The 25,320-nt window shown below is 40.6% G+C and overlaps 1 protein-coding gene across 1 annotated transcript in view; it reads right to left on the reverse strand.

Moving 5' to 3' along the window:
* The window catches only part of LAMB4 (laminin subunit beta 4), a 114,914-nt gene that overhangs the window by 80,872 nt on the left and 8,722 nt on the right, over positions 1-25,320 (reverse strand). Inside the window, 10 exon segments of the mRNA XM_044947200.2 lie at positions 2,398-2,548; positions 3,421-3,500; positions 6,032-6,141; positions 9,085-9,264; positions 15,225-15,413; positions 16,932-17,053; positions 18,196-18,297; positions 18,299-18,470; positions 18,769-18,976; positions 20,142-20,215. Coding sequence (XP_044803135.2) covers positions 2,398-2,548; positions 3,421-3,500; positions 6,032-6,141; positions 9,085-9,264; positions 15,225-15,413; positions 16,932-17,053; positions 18,196-18,297; positions 18,299-18,470; positions 18,769-18,976; positions 20,142-20,215 — 1,388 coding nt within the window.

The following is a 25,320-nucleotide window of genomic DNA, read 5'->3' on the forward strand; positions in this document are numbered from 1 at the left end:
AGGATATAGATGAACAGTCAGATGAACATGTACATAGGGTGAGGACTGGAAGAGACCCAGACACAGGAGTGAGAGGGTAACAGGCAGGAAGGCCAGGGGTCTCCAAATGGAGGAAATAGCCTGCAAGTGTCAGACATTTTTCTCTCTCTTAAGCGGCAGGAGGAAACAAACTAGCAATATTTTTTTCCTTCTCTATACAAATTTAAAGAGAGGTTTCTCTTAAAATACTGTGTTGCCATAATGACACCTGGTTTCGCCTGAAGTTAGCTATTCTTGAGCCTAGAGATAACCAATGCCTTTTTCTTATGGAAATGTTTGTCTTAAGCTATGCTAATGTACTACGCCTTTACCCCAAACTCTGTCTCCAAGTCGGTTCCGCCTCTTGGCCCAAAACCTACTTGACAAACCAGTTTGTTATACTCAGATATTGTTCCCCTAATCTATGTAAATGAAACTATTTGTATGGTGGTCTGCCCTTCTTTAAGATTCAAGTTAATTATTTTATGGCCCAGGATAAACCATTTGGTGCCATTCTGAATTATAAGACATTCCTTTCTTTCATTAACAGACTGCTAGTGACTATATAACATCCAGCTAAAGACTAGCAAGGGGGTGCTCTTTCTGCCCCCTTCTGATGCCTATGTCAGAAGCTTTCTCTATCTCCTTTATGCTTTAATAAAACTTTATTACACAAAAGCTCTGAGCGATCAAGCCTCGTCTCTGGCCCCGGATTGAATTCTTCTCCTCCGGGGGCCAAGAATCCCGGTGTATTCGCGTGATTCAACAACAACCTTTCAGGAGCTTCTGTCTCCTTGGAGCTGGGCTGCACCACCCCCAGCACACTGATGTGGCCACCAACCTGGCTGTTCTCTGAACCCAGTACTTGCGGGAATTGTATGGAGGCTTTAGCCCACAGACTTGACGGATCGTTACCTCAATCTCCCTCACCTCTTCCCTTCCTGGAGGATAGGGTGTGGGGCTAAAAGTTTCAAGTGTCTAATACTTTCTGGTGACCAACCACTGACCTGAAGCCATCCAGAGTTACCTCATCAGGACAAATGACACTCCTCTCACCCAGGAAAGTCCAAAGGATTTAGTAGTTCTGTGTCAGCAGCCAGGGTCAAAGACCAAACATTAGAACAAAGGATGTTCCTGGTGCTCTTATCCCTTAGAAAAGCTCAAAGGTTCTAGGAGCTCTGGGCCGGGAACCAGGGACCAACATCATTAGGTATATTTTTTTCTATTATTTCATGATAGTTGGAGCCTAAATATCAATATTCTCTTCCCAAAGTTGTTTTTTTTTTTTTTTTTTTTTCCCCAGTTACTCTCATAAATCTGCAACACTAAAAACCATGAAGAAGAATCCAGACATGGGATTGTTTTATCTTGACTCTACCCATTGCAGTGCTGAATCGAGGTCAGGACAGTGCAAGCCTTCTCTTCCTGCCCCACTTTTAGTCAGGAAGAGAGCAAATTCCAAGCCTCTTCAGGAGTATCTTCATCCCTCCCACCAGTCATGTCCAGATTAGGAAGAGATCTCAGGAAATGACTTAGTCACTGGAACCTGGGATGAGTTCCCAGTTTTCCATCCAATCCTGCCCTTAGAGTCAACTTTCATACGCCTTCTCCCCTTAAAGTCATTCCCCTCACATTGCCTTTTCCTGTGTCAGATTCCTGCCTGTGGCTGGAGTCACAGGCATGTGAGTGCTATCAGAGTCTAACTTAACTTTTCTCTGTTGGGTTCGGATGCTTGTGTTTGTCCCCCTCATAAGACTTTGAGATAAATATTTTTAGGGAGCATGCCCCACAGGACTGTGACTTGTAATGAATGGGACCAAGGGGGCATTTTCAATCACACACCCCTACAACCAGCGCTGAGGACTGCTAATCCAAGATCAGCTTCAGGAGGTTGGTGAGCACATCTTACACTTGGTTTGGTACCAGATTCATTCATTCAGTAGCAGAGATTCACAGCTTTCTGTTATGCACCAATCACAGCGCTCTGCACTAGAGCCACAGTGGTGATGGAATAACACACACCCTCCCTTCCCTCTCACGGTTTATAGTGTCATCAGGGAACGCTCAATAAACGTTCCCTATCTGACGGGTACCTTGAAAGAGCAAGAGTCAAGTTTGTGTAATCACAACTTAATCCAATTCACACTTCTGTGCCAGCCTCTGTGTTGGAATGGGGCTATAAAAATAAAATAGAATGCAAACTCTGCCCTTAAGACTTTATAGAATCTGCAATTCCGTAATAGAATCAACTCTGCTTCGTGTTTGTGGGCAAAACCACTCTCTTCCGGGTACCTTACCCACAATCTCAAGGGTGTGCTTTAAGTATTTACCTACACTCCACCAGATGAAGTCTGTAAGGAGAGTCAGTGAAATACGAACCAAAGGTGCCAGGCCCTGAAGCGGCGTGGCTTCCTCCGCCTCGTAGAGGTAGAAATTCAAAGAAGCAAAGAAATAGCCAGGCGCTGGCTCAGCGCAGCTGCAACCTGTGACGTGGGGGCGACAGTCACACTGCCCATTCTTGGGTGAGCACCTGTGGGGAAACAAACCCACCTCGTGAAAAAAAAGTGGAGGTGGGGGGGCAAGTGTAAGATAAGGGCCTAGGGGTGCTGGGGTAAGTGCCCTCTGGATTTGAGTCCATTCTTTGAGTCCATCAATCAGTCATCCTGGGGAAGATGTGGAGAGGCAATGGGATCTACAGGTCTGGTGTTTTTATTAACTTTTTATTTTATATTGGAGTATAGTTGATTAACAACGTTGTTCTAGTTTCAAGTGTACAGCAAAATGATTCAGCTATACATACACATGTATCTATTCTTTTTCAAATTCTTTTTGAATATAGTTCCCTGTGCTATACACTAGATTCTTGCTTGTTATCCATTTTAAATACAGCAGTATGTTCATGTCAATCCCAAACTTCCCATCTATCCCTCCCCTAGCCATTTTCTCCTTATGGTAACCATAAGCTCATTCTCTCAGCTCTACAGGTCTGATCTTGACAAACCAACCCAGATCCATGAAACCCTGGTCACCACTTCTGTCCTCAGTGGCTCTCTGCTTCTCCTCTAAAAACTGCACAAAGGAGAATGCTGGACCTCTCTTTACACGCTGACAAGACGTTGGTGTTTCAGGTGGGTCAGGTCATACATGTGCAGTGATATTTCCCACCACCTTGGGATTCCCAAGTAACAGAACTGTTTTCTCAGCCTCAGAAATACCTGAAGTGAAAGAAATCAAGTGGGCTATCTTTAATGTCTCAAGATTGCTGCTTTTCAATGCCCTTTGCCTGCGTGGAATGACTTCACTTCTGACTGTCAGCATGTCCTCATAAGTGTGCTTTTGCTTATTTTATGGAAATGGGGCTGAGGAATACTGCCACAAAGCTCACTCATTTTACTGACTTACTTGTTGGAATAAGCACCTCCAATATCACAGTTGCAGGGAGAACATCCATGGAGGTGATTTTCTAGTCCCCAGTATCCAGCCTACAAACAGAAAATGCTCAGTTGAGTCCAGTTGTGAAGCTACCTGCTTCTCTGAAGTATGGTATTAATATTAAAAGCACTACAAGTCAATTGTCAACAGTAAACAGCCACAGGGCCTGAACAATCACACAGCAGCTTGCTTGCCTATAGCCCTGATAATGATCTTCTAAAAGTAAACATCTATTCCCAGGACTCATGAAGAGGGTAGGTAGGTTGTCTATGTATTGCTTCGAATGGAATTGCAATGGATAATCACTAAGGACCTACCACATAGCACAGGGATGTCTATTCAATATTCTGTGAAAACCTAAATGAGAAAAGAATCTGAAAAAGAACAGATATAGGTATAACTGAATCACTTTGCTGTATACCTAAAATACAACATTGTAAATCAACTATACTCCAATTAAAAAAAAAAAAGAAATGCACTAGAAATCTCACAGTTCTTCTGATAGCACAAATTTTAGCTTCAAGCTGGGTTGTTTAAGGCCAGTCAGGAGAAATTCTTCAACTAGCCTACTTGCAACTGTTTGCATAAAACCAATGGAGTCCCTTACTATAAAACCCCTAGGGATTTTTACTTCCACACTACAGCAATGTTTGTGAGTTAAAAAAAAAAAATTATTCAGCTGATAGTGAGATCTTGTATGAATTATCACCGTTCAGTAGAATCGCTTACTTATAAATAATTGTTTTGGCATAACAAACTCTCCCCATGTGAGAGATCCAACTCTCTTCTTCAAGACTTTTCTCATCATTGCAACATCTTGACCTTTATTCGATATAAACAGCTGGTGAGATACAAACAACTACCTCTCAATTCTGACATTTACTATAAAAGACTCAGAAAAAGACTCCCCTGCTCAAATATCTATTTAACAAGCTCAGGTGAAATTAAGATCTAGGTTGGCATGGAATTCTCATTTGAAATGGGTTTGTTAAGTATCCACATTTTTTGTTGTTATCTTGGTACAATTTTATGCCCAGTTTTACTCAAACAGATTTATTTTAAACATTAAAAGTTGGCACAATTTGTTACATAACACAGCTAAGGGCTTTTGAAATCTTTTTCCCCAAACCAAACTTCAGTTTCGGCAAAAGCAATGTGAACTGAGCTGCTTTACTCAGGCTGGGGTTGTGAGAACCCCCGCGAGGCAGCATATGCTGTAATGCTGGCCCCCAGTGCACCATCGACAGATCTGCATGGGGTACCAAGCAGAGGCCTTGGCTCAGCCATGATGGACAAGATTCCCCAATAGTGGCCCCCGCTCAGTTAGTTTCCTTTTGCAAGAACAATGGCAGTTAACTAGCTAAGAAAAAAAGTCAGCCCGAGTCTAAGGTTTGTCTGGAACGATCTGATGTGGTGTCTCTGTTGACCTGTTCACTAGCTCTACACTATTTTGTGTTGCCCGTTCATGGTCATGGAACTTGGCCCAGCTCACCTTCCAACAAGAAACTTCTAGATTACCTGTCCTGTGGTAGAGTTCCCTTTTCATCTTTTCTCCTTGCTGTCTTTTCCCTCCTCCTCTGCCTCATCCCCATGTGTTTTCAGTAAAGCGACTTACAGTATTAGCACAAACTATGTTGTAACAGACATATGTTTCTTATTTATCAGCTACATTTCTTCAGACACATCAAGGTCACTGTTCTTTTATTAGGTTAAGTTTTTGTTTTTTCTTTCTAAAATGTCACGGTGGGCTGCCAAGTTTGGAGGACAAAGGAAAGAGCTGGATTTTTAACTCTCTAAATGCATGACACATTTCTTATGGCGGGAACATGTTTTATTTTGCTAATTTGAGACATACATGCTCATGTGTGTAGTAGTCTGTGAAAAATCCAAGGGCTTATTTCCCACAGGAATCTACAATACATTTAAACTTGATTTTTTTTTTAATGAGCTCATCCAAAAATAATTTTGGGCAAGGAGTAGTAGGGGTGGGAAACTGACTGTATATTAAAAGACTCCATGATCTGGTAGCCTTAACAAGGGGTGGGTGGGTGGGTGGGGTGGGGGGCAGCAAATAAATGCTCTTACACTCTATTGCTTGCACTTTCAGGAGAAGAATAGATAAAAACTATTGTCTGGGTGGGTTCAGATCCATTGGGTAAATGTTATGCTGGTAAATGTTTAACAACTAGCTTTCTGCAGAAAGATAGGGGCTGATTTCCAGTGTTTGCTGACTTCTGCAGCATAAATCCTTTTACCACAGGAGTACTGAAATACAACAGGGCAAGGAAAGTGATCAACAAGACCAAGTCTCTTCTAGGCAATGGCAGTAGAAGACCACATCACTCCCTAAAGCGGGGGATTTTGTGCTCAGTTGCGTCTGACTCTTTGTAACCCTGACAGGCTCCTCTGTCCCTGGGGATTCTCCAGGCATGATTACTGGACTGGATTGCCATCCCCTCCTCCAGGGGATTTTCCCAAACCAGGGATCAAACCCAGGCCTCCCGCATTGCAGGCAGATTCTTTTACCATCTGAGCCACCAGAGAAGCCCCCCTAAAAGGGGAATCAGAGGCAAATACATACAGTGCATTCTTCACAGTGTAGTCCTGTAGCAAACGACTGACACAAGCATTGGCCTGTATCCACATCACAGGTCAAGAGCAGCAGACTCCCAAGGGGGTGACAGTCGCAGGCTGAAAGCACATCGAACATAGTTATTCTCATTTTGACTTCTTCACATTGGTAAACCTTATTAGCTTACATTGAGCAAAACATGGCCATGAGAACCCTGAGCAGCCTGCCCTGCCAAGTTCACTGTCTGCCTAGCCGCACCACTATTGCATTTCATTCAACTTTCCCCAGGAAAGCCAATGCCAGACACTCTCAGAGCCCTCATGTGGTTCTGCTGCTGCTGCTAAGTCGCTTCAGTTGTGTCCGACTCTGTGTGACCCCAGAGACGGCAGCCCACCAGGCTCCCCTGTCCCTGGGACTCTCCAGGCAAGAACACTGGAGTGGGTTGCCATTTCCTTCTCCAATGCATGCAAGTGAAAAGTGAAAGTGAAGTTGCTCAGTCATGTCTGACTCTTAGCGACCCCATGGACTGCAGCCCACCAGGCTCCTCCATCCATGGGATTTTCCAGGCAAGAGTACTGGAGTGGGGTGCCATTGCCTTCTCCATCATGTGGTTCTACTGGGTGCCAATTAGGAGGAGACAAGAGGTCATGCATGTTGGGGAGTGGGGCACAGTTCTCCTAAGTGATGCTGGCTGGATTAAGTGACTAGGGGCAAGTGTTTCTAAGCATCGTGGTTATTATTAATGGCTCCCTCTCTGGCAGATGCCATCTATTATAACCCTTTCTCTCCTCTTTTTTAGCGCCTCTTTACTTTTTTTCTTTTTTATTTTCTCTCTCTTTTTCTCTTCCACTCATAGGTATTGTTGAATTCTGTTTATGTTGTGAAGGCTAAGAAACTATGCAACCAGAGCAAGATAGGTGTTTTCCCTGCTGAATCTGCTACAGGAAAAGCTAATGTGCTTGAAAACAGCCCAAATGTCCTTCAACTGACGAGTGGATAAATATTCCAAACGATGGAATATTATTTAGCAATGAAAAGATATGAAGTTGCTACAACATGGATAAACCTTGAAAACATTGTGGTAAGCAAGAAAAGCCAGACACAAAACACCACACATTATATGATTCTCCTTTATGAAATGTCCACAATAGGCAAATCTATAGAAACAGAAGCATCATTGACTCAATGGATGTAAATTTGAGCAAACTCTGGGAAATACTGGAGGACAGAGGAGACTGGCATGCTACAGTCCATGGGGTCACAAAGAGTCAGACACGACTTAGTGACCAAACAACATAGAAACATAAAGTAGATCAGTGCTTGACTAGGGCTGGTGGGATGGGAGGTGGTAGCTAGAGTGTTTCTTTTCTTCTTTATAGTAAAACACATATAACATAAACTTTACCATCTTCACCATTTTCAAGCACATAGTTCAATAATGTTACCTACACTAACACTGTTGTGCAACCAGTCTCCAGAACTCTTCATCTTGCAAAACTGAAACTCTGTATCATTAAATACCATCTCTCTGTTCCTCCTCCCTCCCCCCAGCCCTTAGCAACCACCAGTCTATGTTCTGTTTCTATGGATTTCACTTAACAAAATGCTTTCAAGGTTCATCCATGTTGTAGGATGGATCAGGATTTCCCTTCTTTTTAAGGCTGAATAATATTCCATCATGCATACATACCACATTTTGTTTATCCATTCATTCATCAATGGATGCCTGGGTTGCTCCCACCTTTTGACTGTTGTGAATAGTACTTCTATTAACATAGGCATGCAAATCATCTTTAAGATGCTGCTTTCAATTTTGAGGATATATAACCAGAAATAAGAGTATGGGGTTTCTTTAAGGTAATGAAAATGTTCTAAAATTGATTGTAGTGATGGTTACACACTCTGAATATACTACAAATCATTGAATTGTATACTTTAAAAAGTGAATTGTATGGCATGTGAATTATATGTAACTAAATCTTTGACAAAAGAAAAATCAAAACAAAACCCAGTTTGGGCCCATTTCTTGGAGGGCATAATGTTAGTCAGTGAACCAGTGTAAATGCCTGGAGTACTGAGAGGTATACTGGGAAATTGGCTTAGCTATATAATTAATTACCCTGAAATTAAATTTTACATCAAATCCAAAAAGAAGAGCATTTAAAAAATAGAATGATTCATCATGCTGCTTTCTAAACATGCAAATAATCCACAGTTCCTTATATGGGTATAACACAGAGCATGACACTGTGATCAAAGGGAAATAATTAACCCAGATTTTCTGAGGAATCAGCAGCTCTCTGAGACCCCAGGCAGCCTTAAATTTCTGTGATCCTAGAGCCAAGGGGCTTCCTATTTGGCCCTCAAAAACTCTGAAGTTATTTCTATTTTCCCATGACTCCTTCCTTGCTTCTTTTTCCCCCCAGTTGAAAATTGCCTAAGAAGTCATCAATCTATGCAAAAATGCATAATGTAATTTAACAAATTTGTAGAACAGAATCCTGGTAGAGGATTTTTCTTTTTTAATTTAAAGGTTTCATAAAGGCATTAAATTTCTTGGTAGCTATCCTGCGTTTGCCTGGAAAATCCCATGGGCGGAGGAGCCTGGTAGGCTGCAGTCCATGGGGTCGCTAGGAGCGACTTCACTTTCACTTTTCACTTTCATGCATTGGAGAAGGAAATGGCAACCCACTCCAGTGTTCTTGCCTGCAGAATCCCAGGGATGGGGGAGCCTGGTGGGCTGCTGTTTATGTGGTCGCACAGAGTTGGACACGACTGAAGCAACTTAGCAGCAGCAGCAGCGTTTGCTCCAGCAGTGAAAGTGTGAGCGCCCCCTGCTGGTTCTTGATGATTAAACTCAGCAAACCACCTAAAATAGTTCTCTACTAATTCACTAAAATTTGCGAGAGATTTTGTGTCACTAAAAAAAAAAAAAAAAAAAAAAAAAATTTCAGAGAATGCTGGGACTTAAGTATTTACAATGACCAAATGTTAGCATTGACAGGGGCAGCTCCAAGCCTCAAAATGCATTCAAGGTGATGATCCAGCTGCTGCTGACTTACACTGACAGCCGAGGGGGTCGATGGCGCTCAGTCCATAGTGGTTTGGCATGCATCTATCACATTTTGCTCCTTCCACGTTCTCCTTACACAGGCATTGGCCGGTCATAGGCCCCAAGTCAGAATCAGAGTGGCTCACACAAAGCCCACCAGAAATGGTCCCATCAGGGTCACACTCACAAGCTGGGGACAGATGTGCATTATCTTAATTAACTTCAAATCGTGGGAACCCTGAAATAGAAGCATACTGCTTTACCTTCACTATAACTGTTTTAGCTGTTTAAATACAATAAATATGTTTGAATAATTAAACCAGTGAGCAAGGGCTGCTTGGATATGTCTCCCATATCTCAGAACTAGAAAAATATTGAATAATACATAAATATATTTTAAAAAGAATTTTAAGTGATTCTAAAGGAAGAGGACCAGAGAAAGTCTATTATGAAAGCTAGATGTTAAGGACAGATTGATGAAAAAAAAGTAACAAACCGTAAAATTTATGTGGATCACAAACAACCCTGAATAGCCAAAGCAATCTTAAGAAAAGAACGAAGCTGGAGCCACCATGCTTCCTGATTTCAAATTATATTACAAAACAATAGTAATCAAAAGAGCATGGCATTGGCATAAAAATAAACACATAACCCAGTGGAACAGAACAGAGGGCCCAGTGACAGACCCACACATGTATGGTCAACTAATTTATGACAAAGGAGTCAAGACTATATGCCAGGGAAATGCCAGTCTCTTCAATAAAAGACATTGGGAAGACTGAACAGCCATGTGCAAAAGAAAAAACTGGATCCCTCTCTTACACCATTCACAAAAATTAATTCAAGATGGACTGAAGACTTGAATGTGAGATCTTAAACCAGAAAACTTCTGGAAGAAAACACAGGCAGCAAACTTTTTGATATCTGTCCTGGCAATGATTGTTTGCGTTTGAAATCAAAATCAAAGGTGAACAAAAGGAAAAATAAACAAGTGGTACCATATCAAACTTAAAAGCTTCTGCACAGCAAAGGAAACCACCCACAAAATGAAGAGGCAGTCTACTGGCAAGGACAAGAAATAACAAGTGTTTTCAAGGATGTGAAGAAAGGGAACTTTTTTGTTCTGTTGATGGGAATGTAAATTGGTGCAGCCACTATGGAAAGCGATATCAAGGTTCCCCCCAAATTAAAAAATATGAAATACCCAGAAATTCCATTGCTAGGTACTTATCTGAAGAAAATGAAAACACTAATTTAAAAAGATACATGAACTCTATGTTCATTGCAGCATTCTTTATAATAGGCAAGACATGGAAGCAACTTAAGCAATCAATAGATAGAATACAGAAATATACCACATTGTGTATATTTACACAATGGAATATTATACAGTCACAAAAGAATGAATTCTCGCCATTTGTGGCAAAATGGGTGGATATTTAGGGCATTATGCTTAGTGAAATAAGGTAGACAAAGACAAATACCACATGATCTCACTTACATATAGAATCTCAAAAAAATCCCCAAAGCAAACTCACAGTTACACAGAATAAATTGGTGATTTCCAGAGGTGGGGATGAGAGAGATGGGTGAAGGTAGTCAAGAGGCACAAATTTCCAGTTACAGAATAAATAAACCATTACTGTAATGTACAGCATGGTGAACATAGTTAATAGTGTATCCTACACTGAAAGTTGCTAAGACAGTAGATTTTAAAAGTCCTCATCACAAGGAAAAAATTGTAACTATGTGTGGTAATGAATGCCAACTAGACTTACTGCGGTGATAATTTTGCAATATACACAAACATGAGTCACATTCTATACCTGAAACTGATAAAATGTCATATATCAATTATATCTCAGTTTAAACATCAGATTGATTATTTTCGGGGTGATGAAAATGTTGTGGAGCTAAGTAGGGGTAGTGGTTGCAAAACATTGTGCCAGTGAATTGTGTTCACTTTAAAATGGTCAATTTTATGTTATATGAATTTCATCTCAATTTTTAAAAAGATTTTTAAAAGACTCTAAAGGTGAAAATAAGGTCAAGAGATAAGTAAGAGTGGGATGGTGTAATAAAACATGTATCATATATTTGATTTCATACACTATAAAGGCACCAAGGGACATGATAAAGAGGGGAAAAAATCACATAAAATGTTTACCAAGTCTCTGAAATATGGTTGTTAAGAAAGTAAATCTGTCCTTCCCATTACAGAAAAATATGTTACAAAGGTAAGAGCTATCATTCTTTTTGAGTCTTCTTGGAAAGGAGCACCTTCAAGAAAGAAAAAGAGAGAATAAGAAATGTTCAAATCTTTGTTTTAATTTTGGAAATCTGTTGGTGGGGCAAAAGCTTAGATGAAGAGATTTTGGAAAATGAGATAAACAGTCATATGTAACAAAAGTAACAACCTCCTCCACCTTTTTTTTTTTTTTTCCAGTAGAAATTCAAACAATTAAAAGAAGGAATGTCATATGAAAAAGGATGCTGGTAATATAAGTAATTCCAGTGGGTAAAAGCTAGAAATGTAGCGCTTGACTGAGTATAAGAAAGAACAGTTGGGGCTGCCCAATACAGCAGCCTTCTTATCACTGGAGGTCTGGTTGTGACTTTGGCATAGAGGACAGTGTATTCATTAGTAGACATGAGATGACCAACAAGATCATCTTGTATCTTCGTGGACCTGTGTTTTCAAGGGATTCCACTTTTAAGGAAAGCAATAAAGATTTTTAAAAAATGAATATCTGGATTCTAAGAAACAACTATGTAAAGATTTATACATGTTTGCTTGGGAGTAATAAAACAAAACCCTCAAGTCTAAAGCAATGTTTACCTAACCACCATTTAGGTTAGTGTATTTAGGGGAAAAAATTCAGTCAGTTTGGAATCACTGAAGCAAACAGTTGTCAGACAGAATCTTTTGTTTGATTTTCAGTTGTTTATTACTGGATTGTGACTGGTGATAAAATCTTACTATGGAAAACTAGCACTTACTATGGAAAACTGACTTCTGTTTAGTTTGGGGAAAAACCCCACAATTTTCTTCTAATTAAAGCCAGTTGCTTCTAGGAAGGAAAGAACAAACTAAGTTCATTTTAGAAGTAGCCAAAAGGAAAAAAACTCATCTTTATCTGGGAGACACTCCAAAGGGTCAGCAATGAGCTCCAGAGTATAATTTAATTATACACAGAAATATCCTTTGGGAAAGGGAAACGGGTAAATGGCCAGTAAGTTTGAAATAATCCTTCATTGTGGCCTTTAGAGTAGAAGTCCAATAAAATCTTTTCAGGTCACACAATTAAATTTCAGCAAACATATTATTGGTGGAGTCTACCAAATATTTGTTTCTTCTGTATCACATTCAACTGTGTCTTAAATCAAAGAAGACTTAAAACTGGTCAATGCTTAGGCCTGGAATCTGATCATGTAAATATTTAGGCTCAAACTAGGACAGCTTAGAGAAAATTTATATGAGAATGCTGGTCAAATACACATCATCTGTGTACACACGCTTACAAACACATAAATATGTGCTTAGAGAAGCTAAGAAGTCTCAAAATTGTTTTTTTTACAAGCTCCTCATTTGCCTTTCCTCGAGAAACTCCTTATTCACAAAGAATGGTTTTTAAATTTCAAATCAAGGGTACTAATTTTCTTTCCTTCTTTTCCTCCAAAAGCACCATTAAGTTAATACTAAGTGCTCTTAAAGAGCAAGACTCTGGTTGATGAACTTTATTTGAAATATTTTGTTTAGTTATTTCTAACCTCTTTTCAGATTCCCAGATTATGTTTCTAAACACTGTATTTTCCTGATTCCATCTAAGAAATTTCACCCTCATTTATAAATATAGAGCTTTATAAACATTAATAAAAGTTGTGTGTGTTTGCATGTGTGTGTGTGTATGTGTGAGAGAGAGAAAGATGGGGGCAGAAGGACAGGGAGGGAGAGAGAAGTGGATTATGGATTCTGGTAAAAAATGTAGGGCACTTAGCACATCAATTTAAAGAAATATGTTTTATGAGGACCCAATTCATAGCACCCTACTCCAGTACTCTTGCCTGGAAAATCCCATGGATGGAGGAGCCTGGTAGGCTGCAGTCCATGGGGTCGCTAGGAGTCGGACATGACTGAGCAACTTCACTTTCACTTTTCACTTTCATGCATTGGAGAAGGAAATGGCAACCCACTCCAGTGTTCTTGCCTGGAGAATCCCAGGGGCGGGGGAGCCTGGTGGGCTGCCGTCTATGGGGTCGCACAGAGTCAGATATGACAGAAGCGACTTAGCAGCAGCAATTCTTTATATTAAACAGGGCATGTAAGATAAATTTCTTTTTTTTTTTTTAAGGTAAACTTTTATACAATCAGCTACCTACTGAGTAATCTGAGCAAAAATATTTCATTTATGCTTATTCCACATCATGATGATTTAAACTTTAAAATCTAGGACATTGTATGTATTTGGGGTGAATGCTGATTTACTTTTGCATGCTGCTGCTGCTGCTGCTAAGTCGCTTCAGTCGCGTCTGACTCTGTGCAACCCCAGAGATGGCAGCCCACCAGGCTCCCCTGTCCCTGGGATTCTCCAGGCAAGAACACTGGAGTGGGTTGCCATTTCCTTCTCCAGTGCATGAAAGTGAAAAGTGAAAGTGAAGTCACTCAGTCATGTCCGACTCCTAGCAACCCCATGGACTGCAGCCCACCAGGCCCCTCCATCCATGGGATTTTCCAGGCAAGAGTACTGGAGTGGCATAAAACTTCAATTTATGTATTATGATTATGTAAAGTCTGAAACTGGAGTTTCATAGCAAATGCCTCAGACTTCCCAGGTGGTGCAGTGGTAAAGAATCTGCCTGTCAATGCAGGAGCCATGGGTTCAATCCCTGGGTTAACAAGATCCCCTAGAGGAGGAAATGACAACCCACTCCAGTAATCTTGCCTAGAGAATCCCACATAGAGAGGAGCAGGACGGGTTGCAGTCCATAGGGTTGCAAAGAGTCAGACATGAGTGAGCAAGCACGGAGTGTAATATCATTTATCTCGTTTGAAAACATGTCAACATGTATCATTTGTTGGTGAAAAACGTGTGAAAGTATAAAAAGAAGCAAGGTAATGATAGTTTATCCATAGGAAGGAGGGTAGACAAAGAGGAGAAGTGGGTAGCTAGAATATCCCATTCATAGTGCTATAGTGTTGTAGTAATGTCCTGAAGGTGAAAGGGCAAGATACTATGTTCTGACAAAGCTAGTGGTGGGTATATTATTTATATTATATATATAAAATGTTATTTTCTATTATTTTTATCTATGCCTAAAATATTATCTTTTAAAAGTTGAGATTAATAACATGAAAAACTTGTAAACATTAAAAAAAGAAAAATGAGAGACTTCCCTGGTGGTCCAGCGGCTGAGACTCATGGGGACAGGGTTCAGTCCCTGGTCAGGGAACGAGACCCCACATGCCACAACTGAGTTCACATGCCACCACAACAAAGATTTAAGTTCCCACATACCACAGCCAAGACCTGGTGTAGCCATAAAGATGCTTTTTTTTTTTAAAGGAAAAATGAAACAAGGTAAATTAGCTTAGCAAAACTGAACCATCTACAGCCAAATGATATAGCCAATCTCCGTACTTAATTACTTCCCTGAGCTAACACTGCAGGCGCTTGTGGCAGCTTCTGAAACTATCGCCCCCTTCTGGTTGAATCCAGACCAGGCTCCTAATTCATCAATATCAGCCCCGGGAGCTCAGTGGGTAAAGAAACTCTCTGCGGTGCAGGACACCCGGGTTCAATCCCTGGGTCAGGAAGATCCCCTCAGGAAGGAAATGGCAACCCACTCCAGTATTCTTGCCTGGAAAATCCTATGGATGGAGGAGCCTGGCAGACTACAGTCCATGGGGTTGCAAGAGTAGGACACGACTTAGCGACTGAACCACCACAGCCATGGCTGCGAGACCACAGGGCGGGACCTCGATTATCTGGCCCAACTTGTTCAGAGAGAGAAAAGCTCAGAACCAAAGTGATTTTGCAATTCCTACCACTACGAGAGCAGTTTGGAGATGTTGCTGAGCCCAGTGGGGGCCAGTTCCATCAGCCCCTGCTCAGATGAGGGGCGAGGATGGGTCAGAGGCTGGGGACTCACGAATGCACACGTCAGGATCCGAGATGGCCTTAAGGGGGTCCCTGTAGAAGAGAGGTCTGCAGCGGTCACAGTGCTGGCCCTGGGTGTTGTGCTGGCAGTCGTCACACACGCCCCCCACTGCGGCCCCACTCGCCAGGTACGCAGTCATGTCGAAGTGACAGCGGTCAGAGTGGCCGTTACAGTGATGAGCTGAAAACCCAGCAAAGTTATGAGAGATTGCCAAGGTCCCCACGGTGAGCATCCCAGGGATGGTGGCTTCCTGCTCCATCACCAATTTCCCCTCCTCCACTTTCTTCAGACTCCTTACACCAAGTACATGGAAGCTTAAAAGAGTTGCTTTCAAGGATCTTTTTAGCACTCCAATTCTCCTCATATACTCTCTATAGAATGTGTTCTCGAAATGTTCACTATTTAGATTTTTTTTAATCAAGCAGAGAAATCATTTGGGTGATCTAAAAGCCATAGGATGCAATATTTTTTTGTTGTTGTTGCTGTTTTTCAATAAAGAATATGTTTATATTCTTTACCTCTGTGCTTTCCAGGCAGCACAGAGGTAAAGAATCTACCTGCCAATGCAGGAGATGTGGGTTTGTCTGGGTTGGGAAGATCCCCTAGAGGAAGAAATGGCAACCCCCTCTGGTATTCTGGCCTGGAGAATCCCAAATACAGAGGAATGTGGTGGGCTACAGTCCTTGGGGTGGCAAAGAATTAGATATTAGACTGAGCACACAGCACACACAAAGAATATGCTTACTGACTCAGACTGGTAAATCTGAAGGTTTTACATCACCTGTTTGGTAGTATGGTAGTACTGGATTCTCCAGATTAGATGCTAGAGCTGGGTCCAGCCAGCCTCTTCTTCTCTAGGGCAGAACTGCTGGAAGTGGGGCTAAATGTCATTTTCTTCCCAACAAGCGCTTACCCAGATCTTCAGAAGGAAAGGCAGTCTGTTTAAAGGGATCTGTGTATCTTTGTGGTAATATCTATGCTACTTGCCTGGTTGGGTTTTTCCCTGTAAACAGCATAAGCTTGGGCCACATTTTGCTGGGTCGTGTCCACTGTGACAGCCCTGGATGGGGATTTTTCATAAGAGCTCATCTAATAACCTCTTTGTCAAATCCTGTTTTTCCCACATTTGGGAAAAGAAACTGAATAACAGCTTTAGAAATGCATCAAAATTCAGAGGCAGAAAACACATGACTAAACTCCCTCCTATCTTTTTAAGTCTAAATATTTTATTAAAAAACACAATAGCCTGTCAAACTCCATCCTGGGCCTCATTTCTCATATCTTATCTGACATATGGGTTTAAGGTCACATTCACTGAGTGTATATTTATTCAGGAAAACAGTGGGGCTCTTTGTACAAATTCTAGTGGTCACCAGATTGCTGGAGTGACACCATCCCCGCTGACATTACCCCCCCATGGCTGTGCCCCTCCTATGGAAAGGGCCACACAACATATAATCTAGTTGTTCAAATTAATGTTAAGTTTTGGTGTGAGGGTTGGAGAAGCTGGTGTTCTTCTGTGCAGGAGGCACGAGAATATCACACAGTTGGAGCTGGAAGTCACAAGTTCACCCCCTGTGGTGCCAGAAGCCCAGCAGAAACCAGCTAAATGTTCTCCAAAAGAAGGGAAAGCAGAGACTGTGTAAGGAGTTTCGTATAAGGAAACTCAGTCTATGCTAAGAACTGAGGTCCACCCACCTCGGCAAGCACTGTCCAGGAGGCCCGTGGCTGGCCTCCAAGGAACATCCTGGAAGAAGTCCTTGCACCTCTCACAGTTTGGGCCGTCTGTACTGTGCTGACAGATGCATCGACCATGAACCTGCATGCGTGAGGAACGTGAACGGTGAGAACACAGGGCTCGTCTTTGAACTTTGAGGACATTGGGGTTCTTTAAATGGAAAATGAAATACCAGCCCGAGGGGGTCTCTCTGGGTCTTAGTTTTCCACGTGTTAGTTATAATACGAACCCTGACTGTCTACTATTACTTGCTTAATTAGCTTTTAAACTTTTTAATTTTATAAACTTTTTAAATTTTAAGATGCATAAGTGAACATTTATAAGGAATTCATTGTTTTTCTGAATTTTGGTATCAGGGAACACATGGCCTGAACACAGGCCCTTGGCAAACTGAGGGCCAGGATGGAGAATGTGTATGTGTGTGCATGAGTGTGTGTATGTGTGTGCACAAGTGCGTGTGTGGGGGGGATGATTTAGGAACTTCAGGGAATTAGAAAACTAAAACTGGAAAAAGGTGTGGGATTCTCTTGATTTTTCACAAAATGCCCTCAGTGCCCACATTCCCAGGGAAAATTTCCATTTCTGGTGAAACATATGAGGTGTCTAAGCGGAAAGATCTATAGCCTCCAGCCTTGTCCGTTATGACCAATAGTTCAAAACTATTTTTAGTTAGACACACTCCCAAGACTCTGAACAAAATTAAATTCTTCTACTGTATTATTCCTTTAAGATTAGTCCCAGGAGTGGAGAAGATCTGCACTGCTTAGGACAGAGTCATAGCGTGTCACTCGAGGTGATGGCTTTGGACAGCATCAGATGTCACTCAAACACTTTGGCACTGAGTCCAGGCTCTCACATGAATAGACCTTCAATACATTTTTATGAGACAATGTATGTGACATGGTTCCTCCCCATCAAATCTCCATTTCCTAAAAAACCAATAAACAAGAGAGATAAGATGGACCATCTGGAAATCATAAATTACAAATTCTGCCCATTAGCTCAATGATGGCCACATGTGGCAGAATTCACAAGAACTTCTGTCCAGAGAACCAAAGGCCCCCACATGGCCTGATGGGCCAGACTGAATGATATCTGCCTGGCACAAAGAGGGCTCTTGGATTGTTGATCCCCACATACAGAGTCTGACATACATTCAGCACTAAGACAGTGAAGGGAAGATAGGAGAGCCGATCTTGCTCTCAGGTGAGTTTGTAACTCATCATGCCTGGAGGGCTGAAAACATCACCGCGCGTCTTCTGTGTTGAACCACATTCACTAGCATGGCCATTGCAAAAACAGCTTCCTCGAACCACCATCTCATACATAGTAGTATTTATCAAGGGAATCATTTTGCCTTCTTCCAAGCAAAATATCCCCGAGAGTATGGAGCCTGGTAAAGTTTATCTTCAGGTTTGTTAATGTCACAAGGTCTAGAGAAAGGAAAATAATGAAATTAATAAATCAAAGTGCATTAGGTTGGATGGGTTCACAGCACCCTTCTTGACCGATACTGTCTTACCATCCTATAGACATGCAATGACAAAGAATCCCCCTTACATGAAGTTTTACAAAAGAAGTGCCCCTGGGGCACTCTTGTACAGGATCATTTCTTGTAAGATATTTGTAATTTATGTGAATATGAGCTGAATTCAGGACTCATTTCAATTTAGACACTGCCATTCCTAAACAAGCAGCAGCTCATGTTCTGTTTCAGTAGACACTACCCAAATTGTTTTCATCTCAATTAACCACGATAACAACAACAACAAAAGATTTTATTTCTAGGAAAGAAACTGAAGAAAGGAAATTCTACCTCACCACCAGTGGAGGGTTCAATATCCAAATATCTGGAGTCACAAACAAGGTCTCCCACTCCCTGGGCCTGGCCAGATGTGATGTTAGGGAAGGAAGTAGCACAATCTTTGGCAAAATATTTGAACACTCTCCAGGTGTGTCCATAGTCTGTGGAGCGTTCAACTAACATTGCAGCAGGCCGAAAAGTCTAGAAGAAAAATCAGTTAAACTTGTCATGCTTCGCAAAAGTAGAATTTATAACCCATTCCAGATTGACAATAATTTTGAATTCCATTTTTAGTACCTTTATTTGTATCTTTTCAAATCTATTCTAAGGAATTCTCTGGTGGTTCCACTGCAGAGGGCATATGTTCAATCCCTGGTCAGGCCACTAAGATTCCCCAGGCCATGCAGCAAGGCCAAGAAAATGAAAAGAAAAAAAAATCTACTCTACCATGAACACACCAAAATCTTTCTATCAAGTGGGCGACTATTTATGAGCATATGTTTTGTCTCAGAATCAAATTCCATTTTAAAATTGTTTCTGTATAAATTAATTGAAGAAAAATGGCATGTACTTTTTTTAAAAAAAAACCATGCAGTTGACATTTTTATAGCAATCTGCATGTGGTTTTCTTCATTAAGAATACTTTTCCTCTGGCAAAGACTTCAAAACCTACCATAAAGTTTACCTGGTTCCCCAGAGTTGACTTAGCCATGTCAGATAACTCCCCAGCATTCTAATCGTACATCTATTTCTGCACTTGTCACTCTGCATAGTAATTTCAAAATTATATATCTGTTTATACCTATGACTAGACTGTGAGTTCTTTGAAATCAAAGACTACTTCTTAAATTTTTAAAACTTTTAATTTTATGTTCATCTTTTATGGCTAAAACCTAGCACCAGGCCTGACAAAATTAGAATTCTGATGAATGATTAAAGAATGACGATAGCACAGATTTTCTCTGGCATCTAACTCAGTAAAGAGCCTTTGAATTTTCTTCCTCTTTTGATCACATTTTTTTTTTTTTTGTATTTCCTGAAATAATTTCCAGTGCCTGGCCTTTTATCCTCCAAATTATCTTTCTAGTTCTTGTCATCTCTAGCACCCCAGAGCTTGGAGGTTTTCTTTCTCCTGCATCTTCTAAGACTCACTCTCTCTTTTCTTTTTTGTTAATCATGTAAGTTATTATTTAATGAGCACTGGTGTTTTTTTGTTTTTCATTCAAGAGCAAAAAGCCCAGATAACAAAGCTCCAGTCTGGATTTTAACAGCTTTTTGTTCTCTGCAGGGGAGCAAGGAAGTGAAATCTAAGGTATGCCAAGCATTTGGTAAGTAGATAAGGGGGCAGCAGTCTACTCTTCTGTACCTTAAAGGTCAGAATAAGGTGACTGAGCTGAAATAAGGCCTCTAGGTCCAGTCTGATGCTGACATGATCAAGACGTAAAGGAAATCCAGAAAGAAGAAAATCAGTGATTTTGAGAGACAACTGTTTACCTTGCTAATTCCTCAACTGTCTGTAATGAAACCCTTTGGAATCTTATGGCTGGTGATTAACACTCTTGCCAGGTCTGTTGGAGTGGCTTTCCATGCCATTCACACTCAGGATAAGGTCTGCTGCTGCTGCTAAGTCGCTTCAGTCATGTCTGACTCTGTGCGACCCCATACACGGCAGCTCACCAGGCTCCCCTGTCCCTGGGATTCTCCAGGCAAGAACACTGGAGTGGGTCGCCATTTCCTTCTCCAATGCATGAAAGTGAAAAGTGAAAGTAAAGTCACTCAGTCGTGTCTGACTCTTTGCGACCCCACGGACTGCAGTCTACCAGGCTCCTCCATCCATGGGATTTTCCAGGCAAGGGTAATATTTCCCTGATTGCGCCCACATTTATATTTTAGTGACAACACGCACAGCCACAGTGTGGCAGTATGGCACTCCACCAAGGGAGTTCCTGGATGGTCCCTGTAGGTAGAAAGAGAGGGCTCATTGTGTTCACCTTAAATCTTGACTTCATATAAGCTAGTAGCCAGCACATGGCAAACACCCACACCTTCTCCTTCCAAAAGCTACAAGGAAGCACTTGACCTAGCTGTATTGTCACTCAGCAGAAAACACATCTTGGATTTTTCTCCTGGGACTGAGGGTCTGTGGGTGCCTCTGTGGCAACCAATCATGTTCCTGTCCAGTGGATGACACTGAAAAAGCTTCATACTATGCTTGCCCTAAATCATCTTATATACTGATGATGATGATTTCCTTACTCCCTTCTCATGGTCTAGAGTCCCCTACAGGAAATACATTTAGGTATCCAAAGACAATAGAGGGACTATAGCCTGAACATCCTGGCCAGGACTTTGCACTGAGACAGCTTGGTGCCATCCAGGTATAGCACGGATGTGAAGTATCAGCTCCAATCCAGACATGATGGAAGCTGCTCTCTAGAGTGGAACTGTCCAATGGATGTATGAGTCCCATGGGTGACTTAAAATTTTCTAGCAGGCGTATTTTACAAAGTAAAAAGAAACAGGAGAAATTATTTATATTTATTATATATATCGCCAATGCATGAAAGTGAAAAGTGAAAGTGAAGTCGCTCAGTCATGTTTGACTCTTCGCAATGGACGGCAGCCTACCAGGCTCCTCTGTCCATGGGATTTTCCAGGAAAGAGTACTGGAGTGCGTTGCCATTGCCTTCTCTGCTATATATCTATAAAATATATTTATCCATATATTATAAATAACATGACGTAAATAATACACACTACAGATAATAAATATATATAATATATATATAATAGATAATATATTGTGTGCTGTGCTCAGTCATGTCAAACTCTTTGCAACCCCACAGACTATAGCCTGCTAGGTTCCTCTGTCCATGGGATTCTCCAGGCAAAAATGTTGGAGTAGGTTGCCATTTTCTACTCCAGAGGATCTTCTCAACTCAAAGATCAAATCCACGTCTCTTGTATCTCCTGCATTGGCAGGTGGATTCTTTAACACTGTACCACCTAGGAAACCCTAGATAGACAATACATTATCTGTAATTTATTTATATATTTAAATCATATGTATGATATAAATATTATATATAATACACTGCCTAAATATATTATATATAAATATATACTATACCTAATCTAATATATCAAAAATATTCTCACTTCAATATGTAATCAATATTTTAGGAGAAAAACTATTAAAAATTCCAACATACGGAGGCTGAACAACACACTGCTGAATAACCAACAAATCACAGAAGAAATCAAAAAAGAAATCAAAATTTGCATAGAAATAAATGAAAATGAAAACACAACAACCCAAAACCTGTGGGACACGGTAAAAGCAGTCCTAAGGGGAAAGTTCATATCAATACAGGCATACCTCAAGAAACAAGAAAAAAGTCAAATAAATAACCTAACTCTACACCTAAAGCAACTAGAAAAGGAAGAAATGAAGAACCCCAGGGTTAGTAGAAGGAAAGAAATCTTAAAACTTAGAGCAGAAATAAATGCAAAAGAAACAAAAGAGACCATAGCAAAAATCAACAAAACCAAAAGCTGGTTCTTTGAAAGGATAAATAAAATTGACAAACCATTAGCCAGACTCATCAAGAAACAAAGGGAGAAAAATCAAATCAATAAAATTAGAAATGAAAATGGAGAGAGCACAACAGACAACACAGAAATACAAAGGATCATAAGAGACTACTATCAACAGTTATATGCCAATAAAATGGACAACGTGGAAGAAATGGACAAATTTTTAGAAAAGTACAACTTTCCAAAACTCGACCAGGAAGAAATAGAAAATCTTAACAGACCCATCACAAGCATGGAAATTGAAACTGTAATCAAAAATCTTCCAGTAAACAAAAGCCCAGGTCCAGACGGCTTCACAGCTGAATTCTACCAAAAATTCAGAGAAGAGCTAACACCTATCCTGCTCAAACTCATCCAGAAAATTGCAGAGGAAGGTAAACTTCCAAACTCATTCTATGAGGCCACCATCGCCCTAATACCAAAACCTGACAAAGATCCCACAAAAAAAGAAAACTACAGGCCAATATCACTGATGAACATAGACGCAAAAATCCTTAACAAAATTCTAGCAATCAGAATCCAACAACACATTAAAAAGATCATACACCATGACCAAGTGGGCTTTATCCCAGGGATGCAAGGATTCTTCAATATCTGCAAATCAATCAATGTAATACACCATATTAACAAATTGAAAAATAAAAACCATATGATTATCTCAATAGATGCAGATAAAGCCTTTGACAAAATTCAACATCCATTTATGATCAAAACTCTCCAGAAAGCAGGAATAGAAGGAACATACCTCAACATAATAAAAGCTATGTATGACAAACCCACAGCAAACATTATCCTCAATGGTGAAAAACTGAAAGCATTTCCTCTAAAGTCAGGAACAAGACAAGGGTGCCCATTTTCACCATTACTATTCAACATAGTTTTGGAAGTTTTGGCCACAGCAATCAGAGCAGAAAAAGAAATAAAAGGAATCCAAATTGGAAAAGAAGAAGTAAAACTCTCACTGTTTGCAGATGACATAATCCTCTACATAGAAAACCCTAAAGACTCCACCAGAAAATTACTAGAACTAATCAACAACTATAGTAAAGTTGCAGGATATAAAATCAACACACAGAAATCCCTTGCATTCCTATACACTAATAATGAGAAAACAGAAAGAGAAATTAAGGAAACAATTCCATTCACCATTGCAACGGAAAGAATAAAATACTTAGGAATATATCTACCTAGAGAAACTAAAGACTTATATATAGAAAACTATAAAACACTGGTGAAAGAAATCAAAGAGGACACTAACAGATGGAGAAATATACCATGTTCATGGATTGGAAGAATCAATATAGTGAAAATGAGTATACTACCCAAAGCAATCTATAGATTCAATGCAATCCCTATCAAGCTACCAACAGCATTCTTCACAGAGCTAGAACAAATAATTTCACAATTTGTATGGAAATACAAAAAACCTCGAATAGCCAAAGCGATCTTGAGAAAGAAGAATGGAACTGGAGGAATCAACCTACCTGACTTCAGGCTCTACTACAAAGCCACAGTTATCAAGACAGTATGGTACTGGCACAAAGACAGAAATATAGATCAATGGAACAAAATAGAAAGCCCAGAGATAAATCCATGCACCTATGGACACCTTATCTTTGACAAAGGAGGCAAGAATATACAATGGATTAAAGACAATCTCTTTAACAAGTGGTGCTGGGAACTCTGGTCAACCACTTGTAAAAGAATGAAACTAGAACACTTTCTAACACCATACACAAAAATAAACTCAAAATGGATTAAAGATCTCAACGTAAGACCATAAACTATAAAACTCCTAGAGGAGAATATAGGCAAAACACTCTCCGACATACATCACAGCAGGATCCTCTATGACCCACCTCCCAGAATATTGGAAATAAAAGCAAAAATAAACAAATGGGACCTAATTAACCTTAAAAGCTTCTGCACATCAAAGGAAACTATGAGCAAGGTGAAAAGACAGCCTTCAGAATGGGAGAAGATAATAGCAAATGAAGCAACTGACAAACAACTAATCTCGAGAATATACAAGCAACTCCTACAGCTCAACTCCAGAAAAATAAATGACCCAATCAAAAAATGGGCCAAAGAACTAAATAGACATTTCTCCAAAGAAGACATACAGATGGCTAACAAACACATGAAAAGATGCTCAACATCACTAATTATTAGAGAAATGCAAATCAAAACCACTATGAGGTACCATTTCACACCAGTCAGAATGGCTGTGATCCCAAAGTCTACAAATAATAAATGCTGGAGAGGGTGTGGAGAAAAGGGAACCCTCTTACACTGTTGGTGGGAATGCAAACTAGTACAGCCACTATGGAGAACAGTGTGGAGATTCCTTAAAAAACTGGAAATAGAACTGCCTTATGATCCAGCAATCCCACTGCTGGGCATACACACTGAAGAAACCAGAAGGGAAAGAGACACGTGTACCCCAGTGTTCATCGCAGCACTGTTTATAACAGCCAGGGCATGGAAGCAACCTAGATGTCCATCAGCAGATGAATGGATAAGAGAGCTGTGGTACATATACACAATGGAGTATTACTCAGCCATTAAAAAGAATACATTTGAATCCGTTCTAATGAGGTGGATGAAACTGGAGCCTATTATACAGAGTGAAGTAAGCCAGAAGGAAAAACACCAATACAGTATACTAACGCATATATATGGAATTTAGAAAGATGGTAACAATAACCCTGTGTACGAGACAGCAAAAGAGACACTGATGTATAGAACAGTCTTATGGACTGTGTGGGAGAGGGAGAGGGTGGGAAGATTTGGGAGAATGGCATTGAAACATGTAAAATATCATGTATGAAATGAGTTGCCAGTCCAGGTTCGATGCATGATACTGAATGCTTGGGGCTAGCGCACTGGGACGACCCAGAGGGATGGTATGGGGAAGAAGGAGGGAGGAGGGTTCAGGATGGGGAACA

Source organism: Bubalus bubalis, chromosome 8 (genome assembly GCF_019923935.1).
Source record: "Bubalus bubalis isolate 160015118507 breed Murrah chromosome 8, NDDB_SH_1, whole genome shotgun sequence".
Lineage (NCBI taxonomy): Eukaryota > Metazoa > Chordata > Mammalia > Artiodactyla > Bovidae > Bubalus > Bubalus bubalis.